Source organism: Heloderma suspectum, chromosome 5 (genome assembly GCF_057233095.1).
Source record: "Heloderma suspectum isolate Gila_16-S chromosome 5, 16-S_ref, whole genome shotgun sequence".
Lineage (NCBI taxonomy): Eukaryota > Metazoa > Chordata > Lepidosauria > Squamata > Helodermatidae > Heloderma > Heloderma suspectum.
The window spans coordinates 91,328,199-91,344,301 of NC_139462.1; the positions used below are offsets into that span (position 1 = coordinate 91,328,199).

General features: G+C 42.4%; 1 protein-coding gene across 4 annotated transcripts in view; it reads left to right on the forward strand.

Moving 5' to 3' along the window:
• Nucleotides 1-545: 545 nt before the first annotated feature.
• The window catches only part of MTMR7 (myotubularin related protein 7), a 50,887-nt gene continuing 35,329 nt past the window's right edge, over nucleotides 546-16,103 (forward strand). Inside the window, exons 1-3 of one of the 4 annotated variants that reach the window (XM_084856668.1) lie at nucleotides 546-641; nucleotides 1,233-1,335; nucleotides 15,749-15,871. In XM_084856668.1, the coding sequence (XP_084712794.1) occupies nucleotides 1,312-1,335; nucleotides 15,749-15,871 (147 nt within the window). In that variant the 5' untranslated portion in view covers nucleotides 546-641; nucleotides 1,233-1,311. Of the gene's footprint in view, nucleotides 642-844; nucleotides 1,336-15,222; nucleotides 15,421-15,518; nucleotides 15,631-15,748; nucleotides 15,872-16,103 lie in introns of those variants that run through there. The other 3 variants (XM_084856669.1, XM_084856670.1, XM_084856667.1) reach the window with 3 other exon arrangements.

Here is a 16,103-nt window from a genome sequence, read left to right on the forward strand (position 1 = left end):
GCCTCATTCAGGCACAACTAAATAGGACATGACACGCATGTGCGTGCACGCACACACACAGTCAGGGCTGGCCCAGGCCCAGGGCTGGTGTCAAGGTCGGGCATGGCTGGGCTCCTGCCCATGACCCACACCCCAGAAGGGGCCACTGACAATAGGCCCCTGGAGTTGCTACTCTTTTTCACCATCACAACCTGCTTGCTCACCTGCTTCTCACTCTGGCCCAGGCAATGTTGGTGCTGAGAAGGAGAGGCAGTCGATGCTATCGCCCACTTGCTCGCTATCGCCCACTTGCTCGCTGCCTGTCAAGCAAACAGTAACAACGATGAGAAAGAGGAGGAGCAATAGCAGTTCCTGACAATGGCGGAGAGAAGGTCAACTACTTGAGGAAGGGGGCCTACTGAAGGTGTTACTCAAAGGCCCTCCAAAATCTGGAGCCACCACTGCCTAGGCCATTTTGCTGCCTGAGGAGAACTAGCAAACGCCTCCCATTTCTCACTGGATGGCCTTGGGCCAATGACTACTTCTCACTCAGCCACACCTACCTCACAGCATTGTTGAGAGAGGAAAAAGGGGAGGCCTCTAGCTCCTGCGCAGTTCAAGTTCCCTCCTTAGCTTGCCTTTTACACTGCCCCTGGGATTTGGTAATGCAAGGGCCACGTATACATATTTTAAATAAATGAATGCATGAAATCAGTGTTGATGTGCTACTCCTCCCACCATCCCTCATCATCAGCCAGGCTGGCTGGGGCTGATAGGGAGTGGAGTCCAGCAACATCTGGAGGGCCACAGGGCCTCTGCTGGGGGACACACACACACTTTTCCCTCGCTTGCGTTTTTGCCTGCCAGGCAGCGGTAAAAGCAGCGGGCGGGGGAGCAACAACCTTAGAGCCCCTCTTACAGTAGGAGCTGCCTCAGCAAAATGCGAGGCCTGCGCCGCCTCACTGGAGGCCCCTTTCCTCGAGCTCAGGGCAAAGCAGAACGCGTCGGTCTCTAGGGCCTCGCGGTTTGCCAAGCCGGGCAGCCTCGGGCTCTCGCCTGCATCCGCAGCTGCAAGGAGCAGCATGGCAGCCGCTGCAGGAGGCGGCGCCAGCCACTGACCTGCGAGCATCAAACAGAGGCACGTTATCCGAAAGCCTGATCCCGCTTTCCCAGCACCCGTCTCCTAAAAATCTGTTCTCTCTCTTTCTCCCCCCGCCCCCCACTTCTCTCCCTGTATCGTCTGATCGTCTCAGGTGCTACCGCGCTCTATGCATCCGTCTCTTTTGATTGTGCAAGGTGCATGAGAAGCCCAGGCGGAGCCGGCTGGTCGCCATGGAGTACATCAGAATGCCCAAGGTTAGTACCAGAAAGAGCGGTGAGAGGGGAGGAGATGGATGCTTGCAGTGAAGAGGCGGCATGATGTGGTAGTTGGCGGGAGAAATGGTGGGCTCATGCATTCCGTGAATGTGTTTCTTAGATGTAAAGTGACACCCCCCCCCCGCGCCCCACTTCTCGGGATGGTGTGTGTATGTGTATGTGTGTGGGGGGGGGGGGTCGAGGTGGGAATGAATTGATCCACATCTATAAAATAAACCGAGATGGAGAGGTGACCTTTTATGAATACCTATCTTTCTTTCATGGCTTTTAAAAATGTGGATGTGACTTGCTGTTAACGTAGGCGTTGCATCCGAATTAAACTGAGCCATGCTCCAGATTGTCAAGAGAATATAATGATGCTTCCTCATCCCTGAGTGGTACTGATGCAGCATCCATCCTTGAAAGCAGGGGAAAGGCCCTTTCCCTACTCCACCCCGGAGCCTTAATTTCATTTTGCCCTTTCACTTTTTTGAAATTCAGATGGAGGCCCCCTCCTCATGTTTGCTAGGAACACCCCCCACCCCCTAAATTTTCTTTCCAGCCAGGGGGAAAGAGGATTACAGCATAACAAGATTCAGAATATGCTGTTGTTTCTTTGTGAATAAAATTTATACTAGTATAAGGAAAGGTATCAGTGAATTATAAGTGGTGATACTGTGAAGGTTAATTTAAATGATTTTTGACTATGTAGTTTTGATATAAATGATAGGATCCCCCCAACCCCAATCCTCCAGGTTTTAGAGACCTGATTTGTTAACTCTGATGGTATATTAGCCATTATGAGAACATGAACTCAAAATAATGGCTTCTTGTTTTTTGGTTTTACATCACTAGGCCTCTGGCTCTTGGACAGAAAAGTGATATAAGCATCCAAGAACTCTGTTCCTTCATTTAAACAAATCTTATTCCCCGATCATATATTTTTACCTCTTTTTTGTAGATTAAGCAAAAAGGTTTCATCTCTGAAATTTATTCTGCTATGTCTGGGTAACAATAATAATTGTGTGCCTGTTCGTTAGAATACACAGTCTTAAGAACACTCAGATTAAAGGATGAAGACAGTATGTTTTTAAAAGGGTAGTTATTAAGGCAAAAGAAAACTGTTACATTGTTTTTAGGAAAAGTTGTTTGTGCTGGCATATGTGGACAAACACAGGCTATTTTGTTTTGATTTTGTCAGCCAGAGTCTCATTATTTAAGAAAACAAGTTTCCAGTCCTGATGTTTGTTTAGAAAAGCCTGGACATATTCCCATGCATGTGTCCTCTCACGCTCCTCCTCCCCCCCCCCATCCAGTTAGTTTATAATCTGAATCATAATGGTAAAATGAAAGTATAAACCTATCTGCTGTTCATAATTAACCTTGTTGCAGAAGTTTGGTATCCTGCTTCCAAATCTGAATGTGTGTGTGTGTAATTTGCATGTTTGCAAAGAAAGGATATGCAGTCAAATCTACCAGCGATCCAATGTTCTGGGAGTGTTGCAGAAGTTTTCTAGGCTGAAAGGAAGATACATGCCATAGCTGGAGTAACAGAGGGAGGATTCTTTCTCTTTTCAGCACCGCCATGATTCAAATGCTTCTGCTCCTCAGAAGTGTAGGAAGGGATTTCATAAGTATCTTAAGGTATGCAACATAAGGAGTTCTAGCACTATGGCTGCAGTCCAAATAAGTTACATGAGTGCAAAGGCTGGCAGAACTAGGTGGTGCAACGAGAGTTCTGTTTTCTGTTTCTGCCACAGATATTGCTGCCAAAGAGATAAGGCATTTTTAAACAGAAGGGTGGCTTGTCCCTTTGGCAGTGGGAACTGCTGCAGCAGAACTCAACTCTGTCACTATTCCAGCATTCAGGGGAACAGTGGAGAAGGGGCAGAGTTACTGCTGCACCAAGCAATTCAATTTCAAGCCCTCCACCTGCCCCCTGTCCTCCAGGGCTTGGGTAGTAGAGAGGAGGAGAGGCTGAGGCACTCCAGGAAGCAACATTCTAGATGAGTTGTGGGGCAGCAGACCAGGTAGTTGTTCTGTCCATCAAACAGGTATTTCCCCTGCTTTTAGGACCATGCCAACTGCTTCTTTGCCTAATGTGATTTCTGAACTATCCTCTCTTTGGTGCTCAGGAAAGCAGTGCTGGGAAGGGATGCTAGGAATGCTCTGTCACAGGTGGAGGGCCTGGCTACTTAAAATACATTTTGCCCAGGTAACTGTGCTGCCGACGGGAGCTTCCTTCCCCATTCAAATTGCAGATGGGGGGCTCCTGATCTCAATCAGGACTGTGGTGAGGCAAAGTTTTAAAACTTCCTCCCCCACACCATGGTCCCAGTCCAGATCAGGTTCCCCAGCTGATGCTATTTACTTAAATACAAATTCACACGTTACTAATTGCATAAATAATGTCACTTCTGTTTTGGACCTGGCTGCAGCCCCCTTGCTGCTGCTTCATGGTGTTGGAGACAGCTCTTCCCCTCGGGGCATAGAAATGTAGAAAGATGCCTTATATTGAGTCAGATCTTTATTTATTTATTTATTTATTTATTCATTTCATTTCTATACCGCCCAATAGCCGAAGCTCTCTGGGCGGTTCACAGCTCTCTGGGAGGTTCACAGCTCTCTGGGCAGTTCACAGCTAGATCTGTGGTCCATTTAGCTCAGTATTGTCTCATCTGATTGGCAGGAGCTCTCCAGAGTTTCAGACAGGGACCTTCCCCAGTTTTACCTGAGATACTAAGGACTGAACCTATGAGCATCTGGAAGCAAAGCATCTGCCCTGCCATTGAGCTACAGTTCATCCTTTACCTATGGTCTGGCCTGCCTTGGTGCTGATGCCAAAGCTGTCCTCAGTTTGTTCATGATCTGCAACTTTAAGGTCTAGAACTGATTGTAAATTATTATGAATCATTAATGTGATTTAGAAAGTAAAGTCCCTCAGAAAGCTTCTAAAAAACTGGAACATCTATAAAATTAAATAATTGCCCTTCAACAAGCTTTACGATAAATGATAGAAAAAGTGGAAGGGAGGGGGGAACAGAAGGAAAGCCATATCCCTGTTTGGTCTGAAAATGCTTTGTGCTAACTTAATGGATGGGGAACTACTGGGCCCAAAAAGCAGATCGATAGCAAAGACATGGACGAGACATTCCATATAGCTTACAGTTTGTTAAGCCATGTGATGGATTATTTGTTCCATTTATATCAGTGAAGCTACATATTGGCAGCAGAGCTATTTAAGTTCATTTCCAGTGAGCAGGCCAAATGCGTCCCTAGAGTTTACAGTAATAATAATACCAGGAGTTCATTTGATGTTGAATCTGTTTGTTTAATGCAGCATTCTGGGTGGTCGAAGTTTGCTCTAATGTTCTAGTTTTTCCATATTATTGAAATTTTGTTTTTGTTTTTGTTTTTACAGCAGGCATTTAAGTGATCTTCGGAAAAAGTACATTTGTGTCACAAGTATTTGGGCCCATGGTGTTCAAAGATAGTGATGCTGAAAACTTGAGTGTTTTCATTTGTCACAAAACCAGGCTAGGATCAGCCCAATCCCATGGGCTGCTTCATGAAATATGAATTCAGGACTAAATCTAAAGTCACCTTGGAGCTTGCCAGATTGTTTTTTGAAGCTATTAGATGGAGCACATAATACATGGGAAAGTGAGATGGAAATGTTTATGAGCATAATTTCTCTGGGGACAATCCTATGAGAAGAATCCTGTGAGGGCTGCTTCATATCTTACAATTTTGATGGGCACACTTAACGGTCTTGCTGCTAAAACAGCAACACCTGAAGCACAGAAACAGTACAACAATGCTGAACAATGTAATTAAAGTTAAAAAAAAATGTGTGCGCTTCAAGTGTATTGTTTTTAAAGGTCTTTAAAGGTGTCCATTTAAATTTTATCATGTGAAGCTTATGTGAAAACAATGGATAAAATGGCTGTCAGTTGTTAGGAAGGTGATTTAATTCCACTCCATTTTTGAGAAATCAAATGTCAGCAACTGACCACCAAACCAACATTTTAGCCTTGGCTAATTTGTTGATTCATATTGTGCCAGTTCCAAACCAGTTTTGTGATGTGTGAAAATGCAGTCAGATGATCCAGAAACATATTATGATGCTGATGAAATCTGGGCATCAAATTCCTCACATAAAAGATAGGCATGACACAAATATTTGATTTTTCTCTACTATTCTATACCAAGGTGTATATACCTAGTGTGATTTCTTGGCAAGTACATTAATCTGTACACTGTTCTCATGTTTTTTAAGCAATCGGCTGTCTATCCTCTTTTTAAGGCCTTGGGAATCGATGAGACCTCGTTGCTGTTTGACAAAAGAAAATTATGCTCGAACAGAATGGCAGATCAGGAGAGCTGCTTGAGACATGCTCCAGACTTTGGCACAATATAGACTAGCTTCTGCTGAGCCATACCCCTGCCCCCTGTCTACTTGTCTGTCCATCCAATGAAATTTCCAACCAGCCTACCGGCTCTTGTGCCTCTTAACAGCAACTTAATCTTCAGAAATTGGCAGTTGAAACTTCTCATAACATGGAGATGAGCATCATCAATTATTTTGGGGAAGGACCGCAACTCAGTGGGAGTCGGTAGAGCAAATGCTTTGCTTCCAGAAGGTCACGGCTTCAACCCCCAGCTTCTCCAGGCGGCACTGGGAAAGACTCCTGTCTGAAACCCTGAAGAGCTGCTGCCAGTCAGTGTAGACCCCCAACCTGGTGCCTGCTAGATGTTTTGGAGTTCAAGTCCCATCAGCCCAAGCCAGCATGGCCAACTGGTCAGGGGTGCTGGGAGTTGTAGTCCAAAACGTCTGGAGGGCACCAGGTTGGGGAAGGCTGGTGTACACAATACTGATTGTTAAAGGCATATGAGCAGGAGCATGTAAAATGTTGGCAGCCCCATCATTGAAGGGCCATAATGTAATGGCAAACAATTTCTTTTTAAAGTGTAGGTTGCCAGGTTAAATCTTTGGCAGCTCCATTCAAAAGATCTTGGGAAAGGAATGTAGCAAGTGTGTCTACTGGAGAACTCGAAGAGCTGCTGTCACATAGCAGACACAGTAGTCTGATGCTGAGTCAGTTTCTTCTGTTCTAATTATAGCCCCTGTCATCCTCCATTTTGTAGCATCTGCCTTTTAGTATAGTGTTCTTTCTGTGACAGACACATTCCGTACTGGTCAAGGACTACATATTCAAACTGAAACCCACTAGCCCAGCAAATGGAAAATTTCCTGAATTGTAGCATTACCTGGCCAACTGTCGGCCTCATGCTGCCTGAAATTTTGCTCATGTGGTATGAGGCATTAGCAAGATGGGCAACTCTACAGATGTACTGATATTGTGTGATGTTGGTCCATTTCATGTTTTAATTCCATCCAGGGAAAACATAAATTTGTAGTCAGCGTTATTACTTAGTTCCTGACTTTGTAGAAGTATCTTTCTTTCCTTCGTAGCTTTACTGCCATTCGGCATTAATTAGAAAAATGGGTTTGATCCAGATTTAGATGTGTGCATCTGGGATGGTTGAAGTGTACTTCTCCAGTGCCCGCAGTTCCGTCAAAATGCTATAAAGTGTCAGAGTTCTGCTCGCAGAAGGTGCCTGAGCCTAATTTTGGGGGGCCCCTAACCCTCACACCGTAGCCCAGTGCGAACTCCAGGTTTTTGAGGGCCCTTGGGCAAGACATCCTCAATGGGGCTCCTCCCTCACTGAGTCTACTTTCTCGCTGCCATTGTTACTGATTGCTCTTACTCTTGATCCCCTCTCTCATTATTGCTACCACTTGCTTGCTTGACAGGCAGAGAACCCACGAACAAGTAGGCAGTGGCATGTACTCCTCCTTCTCACCACCACCACCACCCTGGGCTAGAGTGAAAGGCAGGTGAGCAAGCAGGTTGCAGTGATGAAGAGGAGGAGCAAGTCCAGGAGGCTCTCGTCAGTGGGCTTCCGCTGGGCTGTTAGCCCTGGGCAGGTGCCCAGCCAGGCCTCCCCTTGGTGCGGGCCCTGCCACAGCCCATCCCATTCAGCAGGCTCCCCCAAATCCTCTGTGTGGCATTTTCAGGGGACTGGAGGGGCTGTCTTGGGGCGCAGTGGGCAGGAATGTCTACTTCACTCAGCCCAGGGTGTTTTTGGAGTTGAAGAATGCAGTCTTCCTATATTTTCAGTGCTTCATTATGGAGCCAATAGCAGATCTCGCTCCTCTTTTGTCGGCTGCTTTAGCATCAGTCCTAGAGACAGTTGTGCATCAGGAGTGGCTTTCACAGCCTTGCTCTGTGCAGAATGGTGAGGTGTGTGGCTCCTTGCGGATGCATGCGCGCACCCATAAACGTTGTCCCTATGGGAGCTGCTTTGCCACTGTAGGATGTTCCATAGTCGGAGGGAGCCCAGAGTTTCTGAGGAGAAAGAACTGGGGCTAATATCCCCCCCCACAAGACCTAAAGCCAAAAGGGCCTGAGACTCATTCCACCCTCTTTCCTCAGGGGCTGTCACAAAGCTGGAAATCTGGGATTTTTCATTGATATTCATGATATATAACTCACATATTTTCTACTGCAGTCTTACCTAGCCTAGTGCCTTCCAGATGTGGCTGACTGGGAATAATGGGGGTTGGAGTCCAACACATCTGGAGGGCACCAGGTTGAGGGAGGCTGTTCTTGGACCATAGTTCGAATCCTGCCTTTTCTTTGGCATTGTTACGCATGATATACATGCATTAAGTACTGCAAATGGTTTACAAAAGCATTCTGTTAAGAAGATGCTGGACAGAACCAAGTTAAGGTTCAAAACCACATGTTTCTTCTCCTGAAACCACGTTAAATGGCAGCTTCCGACTGCCTGTGTTTCTGCTCTGGAAGTGCAGAGAAGGATCACATATACTTCATTCTGAACTGATACTGTTTTATGGAGTGCTTTTTATCTTACTACTGGCACTTGGGGCTAGAAAATTCCCATAATCCGTCTATTCGGTCACATAATCTTCTGCTGCCAGTAGGCTTGAGGTCATCTAAGGAAAAGGACTGCATGTATATTTCTCTTGGACTCTCTCTCTCTCGCTTGTCCTCCCTTTTTCACTGCTCATTGGATTGGCTCTGTGCAAATGCTTTCTTTCTAACTGCCACCTAGAGCGTAATGTAGTGAGGAATTTCCACTGGTTTCACTTGGAGAAGATACAAGTTTTGTGCTTGTTTTAACTCAGATGTGTAAATACTACTTATTAATTGTATAATCCTCTTTTCCAAAAGGATGGTTGAGTGTAGCATGTTAGCCACCAGATTTCCATGGTACTGTCCTGTGACCCCCAATTATTTTTAAAGTAGATTTTATTTTTGGTAGCATTCCTTTTCCTGAGACAGACTTTTGATTTGCAAAAATCCATGACTTTATTAAGAGCTAAATTAGATGTTGTATGCAAATATGTGTTGTTTTTAATCTCAGTGATTGCTGATTGGTTGTGTGGTGCATTTCTATTAAGAATGCCAGCTACAAGCATATTTCCTTTAGTCATGTTTCTAATTTTCACCTAATTTACAGGGTAATTCTATACTGTACATGTTTAGGCCAAAAATGTCCTACAACTTCCATAATTCCCCAGTCAGATGTAAGACCTTTTCTGTCTAAGCATGCATAGGATTGCACCCTGATTTGGTTTATGCTATAATTTGACTTGTATGCATAATACACCAACACACCCTTAGCATTTGTGGGATATTTTCAGACCACGTCATTCATAGGCTGTAGCTTCCGAAGCTCCTGCCACAATAACAGGAAGCCTTATCCCCTTCCACATCCAGCGCTCCTTGCATCTACCTTAGTTAAACTCTCCATAATCTCACTGCCCCATCTCTCAGCCCACATATCCAGTTATATCCCTGCCTATGACCTTCAATTTCTCTCACAAACACCCTTAGCCACATGATCACTTCCTGCTCTCTTAAATGAATCTTCTGGTTCTCTCTTGCTGCCTCATATGCTTCAAATGCCTTCCCAGCACAACTGTTAAGGTGCCACCTCTCTGTCTCTCTTCGAACCTGAACACAAAATCTACTTCTGCTGTGAAGCCTTTGGCTTAACCCTTGGGTCTCCAACATGGAGCTTTTGGGTACCAGTTTGTTCACAGACACCCCTCTTGACACCTGTCAGGTTCTTTGCCCCTTCTGATTTTTATTTTATTTAAGTTTAAAAAAAAAAAATTAAACTGAGAGGCTGGCATACTGCAAAGTGAAGTGCTGCCCTCCAGCATAATCTTTATTTGGGTTCAAAGGAATGTTTTTATGTTTTGGAGCTCAGACCTCATCTCTGTTTTGTACTTCGGTTCTGTGGAAATTGTTTTTCTTTTAGATTCACCAGTTTGCCTTCTGGGGAATGAGTATTTTGTGACTGGCCATGCCCACCACGCCATCCATTTTGTGCGAGCACCCATGATACACTCTCAAAATTCCACATGTGCCCACCAAAGCAAAGTAGTTGGGGATACCTGTCTTAATTCCTCAGTCTTCATCCACAATTGAAGCAAAGCTCCAGTATGTGTAACTGCATTTGCTGATGTTCATCCTTTGATATCCTTGCCTCTCTCATTCCTGCCATCTCTTTGTTGTTTGTTGCACTTGTCTCATCCCCACCTCCCTCAGTGTTTGCTCCGAATACCACAAGGCATGGATGTGTCTTTTGTTCTTTACTCTGCTAAAACCCCATGTACAATTTGCTATATAAATAATAGCCTCTAAGACAGGGGTAGGCAACCCAGATTGTTCTTCAACTCCATCAGCCCTACCCAGCATGGCCAGTGGTCAGGGATTATGGGAGTTTTCATCTAAAACATTTGGAGGGCAACAGGTTGTCCTATAGAGATTTTGTAAAATTAATTCCTCAGGGCTCCGCTCTGCCTACCTTTAGATTCATTTCCTGCAATGCTGAGAAGGAAGGTAACTTATCCTTTCTGACAGGGTACAGAAAATATTAGTGTTATTCTGGCAGTAATTAAAGAACTTTCCCTGAAATTGTTGACTGGAACAAGCAATGTGTGAGGCTGATGCTCTCATAATTTGGCAGAAGATTTGCAGACACTGAGCCAACTAAAAAATGATCAAAGATATAGATATATTGGTGATTTCCACTTAGCAAAAATCCAGAATACCCATTTCTCATGGTGGTATCATCATTATGAGATCAGTCATAGTGCACAGAGGTCCCTGCTGGAACTTACTGACTTCTGTATGAGAAAATATTTTACTAGATTACATCGTCACATTATCCCTTTGGCACTTGGATGGGAAATATAAGAACATTCCACAAAATGAGCACTTATAGCTATAATGGAATTGAAAAAGTGATGCAAAATCTTCTTTATTGTCCATTGTAAGAATACCAATTTTTTTTTTAATAAGATCTCACATTTTCACCTGGAAATCCTTCATTATACAATATATAAATAGTATGTTGGATAGGCCTAAACTACGATGGCTGTCAATCTCTTATCATAGTAACAAAACAAGTTATTAATATTCAACCTGTGTTGTATTTTTTAAACTAGATCCACAGTCATTGTTAATTCAAATTTACATTAACAAGGAAGAAATATATTTAGACAGAAATGATGTCTTGGAACACCAAACACAATACAAATGTAGCCATACACTTACGCAGCACTTATTTATCTATGCAAAGGTGTTTCTGTTCTGAAATCAGTCGGAATAAGGATTTGCCCATTTTGTTCCCAAATATGACATCCTCTTTCTTCAGTGGCCTCCCAGTAACCTTGTTCAGAAGGTCAGTTTTTTTAGCTTATTCTATGAAAAGTGCCTAACATCTGTTTGCGATTTGCATTCCCTTTAACTTCTATTTTTGCCTTTCCTCCACCCTCGCCTGTGTTGAAAATAGCATTTTTGGTCCACGTTATTTATACCATGTAAGGGGTTGTAATACTCACTATAAATCCCTTGACTCTGTTCTGTTCCATACTTCCTCTGCTCCTTTTATTCTACAACAACCAAGGTTGTGAGGGAAAAAAATAAATTGTGTTGGAGAGATATGGTTTTAAGTAAATACTTCAGTTACTTATAATTTATGTGGGCAGGTAACCTCTCCAGTGAACTTGGCACTCATCACCATGATTTCTTATATACCCCATAATCTCTAATAGTTTTACACATCCTGTGTTTAAAAAGGTACTGTGGTCCAGCCTTTGCAGATGGGAACTAGGTCACAGAACACTCTGAAGTATTTTCATATCTCTCAGAATCAGTCTAATGTTCTCATGGCCATTTTAAAAAAATGATGGCTGAAAAGCATTTGGCTCTGGACAAATGTAGACGTGCTGTCCAGACAGACATGAGCAATCACATTTCATATTATTTTTCTTTCTTGGATTTTAGGGTATTTAAACATGTTCTTAATTTTAGGATTGTTGTTCAATCAAGACTGTATAAGACTATCTATCAGTGTGTCCAGAATAAGGAACTCATATCCATGGATACTCTGGGAGCGCAACTGGCTAGTTATGGGCAAAACACTCCCCATCCCCTGCCTTACAGTTCTATCTGGAATTGGGTTTGGCAAACCAAAGGGGAGGAAAGGAAAAATGTTTTAGTTAATGTTGACCCTACATTGAACCTTGTTTGGAGTATAGCCAGAGCCCTATTCACACATTACTCACATGAAGGGCTTCGCCATGTTGAAAGAGGAGCAGGACCATGCTTTTAGCCCCACTCCCAGCATCATGTGCCCATATGTGCACTGAGTGTAGCTGTTTGCAAAGAGTCCCAATGCATGAGCATCTCCTTGTGTGCAGAGGCTCTGTGCTATTGAAATACCCCTGCAATCAAGTTGAATCTGTTAATTTTCTGTTCATATTTCATCATAAAGAAACAGAGATAAAATTACTGTTTTCAAAACCTTTTTATGACAGATTCACACACTATTGGGGATGTTCCAATTCCTGGAAAATCCTGTATGTTAAAACCTACTTTTATTGTCTAGAAGTCTGGGGTACATAATGCACTCGTTCAATGAGTTTTGCCTCTACTTGAAGGAAATCAACATCTATTTAATGTGCAATTTCATCCATATTCCAAGATGCAGTAATTATTTGGTTACAAATCCACCAAATTAAAGCAGGTGTCCCCAACCATTTTGGGTCAGTGGGTACATGGAATTTTCAGAAAATGTTGTGGGTGCTGTCACAGAATGGCTTCCATGAAGGGCGGGGGGCTTGCCGATTCATAAAATGGCTGCTATGTTAGTCATGGTCAGTCACAAATGCTTATTGCCCAGGAGGTAAACTGTTGAAACTAAAAGATAAATAACCTGCCCAAGAACTTAAATACAAGGTAGAGGTGGGGTCTAAGCTCCAAAATACAAAACCACTTTTTTGAATCCAAATAAAGATGGCTTAGGAGGGCAGAACTTCACTTTGCAGCATACCAGCCTCCCAATTATTATTATTTTAATTTTAAGAAATAAAATGAAATCAGGAGGTGCAGGGATACTGGTGGGTGCCAAGAGAGCTGTTTGTGGGCATACTGGTGCCCAAAGCTAGCACTTTGGAGACCCCAGAATTAGGCAGTTCACTGTGGATCATATAGCTCTGCAATGTCCTCAGTCCTCTGACTCAGGAAAATTAATACTTCATATATATCTAGAGGGCTAGTATCCATTATCTATAACATCTTGATCATTTACACACTTGGCTTACAAATTCCAAATGCCACTTACAAATATCATCTTCTAGGGCAAACAGTACAATCCAAAGTTTGGCCTCCTTCCTAGAATAACAATTTCTAGGAAAACCAAAGATACAACTTTTAAAAGTTACCTATAACTAGTATTTTGCCTCATTTCAACCCTACTACATACATTAAAATGCCCTCATCATGTTGTTGGTGAGGCTGTGATACACAAAGTTCATTCTACCACATGCAGTGGACCTTTGAACATGGGTACATTAAGTGATTAGCAAAATAACAGGACAAATATTTAACCCTGATCTAAGGGAGTCTTTACTCAGCTTGTGTATTGAAGAGCTGAACAAATTACTGCATGGAGAACTGATAATATCTGTCATTACTGCTGCCCAAGTGGAATTTGCTTGGCAGTGGAAAGCTGCAGGGCCACTTACTCTAGGTTCTTGGTACAAACGTGTTTGGCGAAGTTGCTCTTATGGAAAAATTAATGCACCAGATAACCTTATGTAGAGTGTTTGGCCAACACTGATACTTTTCAAGCAAAATGGTACATATTCATTACTTTTTGTAAAAAGAGCTTCTATCATGAGACTTAATTCTCAATATAAATCATTTTGGATTGATCTAATTTATTATATAGATTGGATATAGGTGTGATTTGTTATAAATGGAACACATATGAACCCTCAAATTTATTTAAGCATTTTTAGCAAGATTTCTCTCCCACTGTCGTTTCTTTTCCCCCATTTGTTTTTTCCCTCTGGTTAACTATAAACTTCAACACTCTGTGTGTGTGTGTGTGTGTGTGTGTGTGTGTGTATGAGAAAATAAAACAGAATTAATTAAATAAAATATGATACGTTTGGCTTCCAATTTGTGGCCAGATGGTTACATGTATCTGCTGCTACATACAAGTTTTAAATCTTGGACATGCCTCTGCAAATGTTGGGTTGGATCTAGTTGAACGTAATTCCCACTGAAATCAATAGGACAACTTAGTCATGACTTAAGTTCAGCCAGTTTGGACTGGATCTAACTCATTGCTTTTCTGAGCATTTGCCAATATATGTTGAAAGCTGAATCCTGCATATGACGGCTTGTGTGAACAACTGGGTGGCTATGGGGTAGGAACTGGCATGTCTAGGATTTCAAGTGGTTTCAAAGCTATACTGTACAGTGGTAGTGGGAATTGGCCCCTATTCTCTGCCAGAGTCTGTCCCAAAGACTGAGAAAGCAGCAAGAAGATACACACAGAGAGAAAGGTACAGTTCCGTTCATGCACTGGGGGCATTTTTGGTTCTTTGCTACAAAACCTCATGTAATAGCAATCTAGGATAGTCCCTAATGTGCAACAGAGTGAGTTCAGCAAATAAATCTATATAATAAGAGTTTTTCTGTTTTTAGCTGACAGCTTTAACATGTGTTGCCAATTATGGCTGCAACATTTAATCAGTGGATTTACAGTGCAATCCTATATTGTCTACTCAAAAGTAAGTCCTATTGAGTTCAATGGGGCTTTCTCCCAGCAAGTGGTCATAGGATTGCAGTCTTAATCACTAATGCGTTAGTTAATTAGTAAGATAAATTTTAATTGCCAAGGGCACCTTTTAATTCGTGCAACTGCAAGCAAAAGGCACGCTTGTTTGAATTTTTGAAAACTGTTTTGATTCTGGTGTGTCACTGTAATAGAGACTTCTGTTCTGATCATTTGTGGTAGAATTTTTTTTGCTTAACTGCAAGTTATCTTCCACTTCCTTTTATATCTCAAAGAGGCATCTTTTAATAAAGTTTTGGTAAGATGCAAATATATTTAAATTTAATCAACTGAATATTCTTTAATTTAACAATCCTAGACTCTTAGTTGGTATATTTCAAGACCGGGCTTTGCGATTTGTGACTTCAGCTAGGTCATCTTTGAATGTGTTCTTCAGTGCAAACCATGTTCTTTAAAGTGCAGCTCCTAAGTGGCCTAAGCACTTTGACTTGGCAGTAAGCCATCTTTTAGGGTGATTTTGGAACTCCTTTCTCCACTGGGAATGATGAGATGCACAAAAATAGTTCCCAGAGGCCAAGCTTGCTAGAAATTCTGTGTCACGAAAGTGATTTAGCTTTTTGCTATGCGGCCAGCTCTTGACTTAGGTCATGTAAGATCTAGCCAAGAAATCGGTGAAGCATGATCCTCGGGGGGGGGGGGGGGGCAGGCAGGGGATGTTAAGCTACAGGGTCAAGTCCTGGAGTTCCAGTCTTAACTCATTTGTTACCAAAGTAAGCTGTAGTTTTGAGATAAGGGCTGCTAGGATGAACCTGAATATAGATAGGCATGAGAATTTTGGTGTAGGGGAAACCACAGATCTCACAGAAAAGCTCCATATATCTTTTTTGTTAGGTTAGTAAAAGGTAATTTTAGCTTCTTCAAATCCCCACCTATCTTGAAGCTTTGAAAAAAAATCTAACCTTGATATTCCTTTGTGTGTTTGTACATAGGATACAAGTAGATTGCAGCTTTCCAGCTGGGTTGTCTCTTGTGATATACTGATGTGAAGAAGTGGAGAAAGATTGAAATGATGAAACGAGTATTGTATCTTTTGACATAAAAGTCTGTTTGCAGATACGTTTTCTAGAAAATTGTATTAAAAGTGTTGTCTACTTTTAAAAAAAAAAAGAAATACTCAATATCATTGTTATGTCCTTTCCTTCCCTCCCTCCCCTTTCAGGTGGAAAATGTCCGCCTAATTGATGGAATGTCTTCCAAAAGAGCTGCGTTGGGAACTCTGTATCTAACAGCCACTCATGTCATCTTTGTAGAAAATGAGTCGGATGCTCGTAAAGAAACATGGGTATGACTGTTTACATGTTACAGCTATATAAATTTTGTAAAAGTAAGCTGCAGAGAGCTTGGTTTATTTTTATAACTGTAAAATGCTCTGCAAACATACGCTGAACAAATTCAAAGGAGGTTGGCATCTTTATGAATGTATTCCTTAAAGTTTGCTTGTGAATCCTTTTGTTCATGCATCCACACTAGGGATGTACGAAAGTCACTTACCTTTTGACGAAATGTGATTCGAG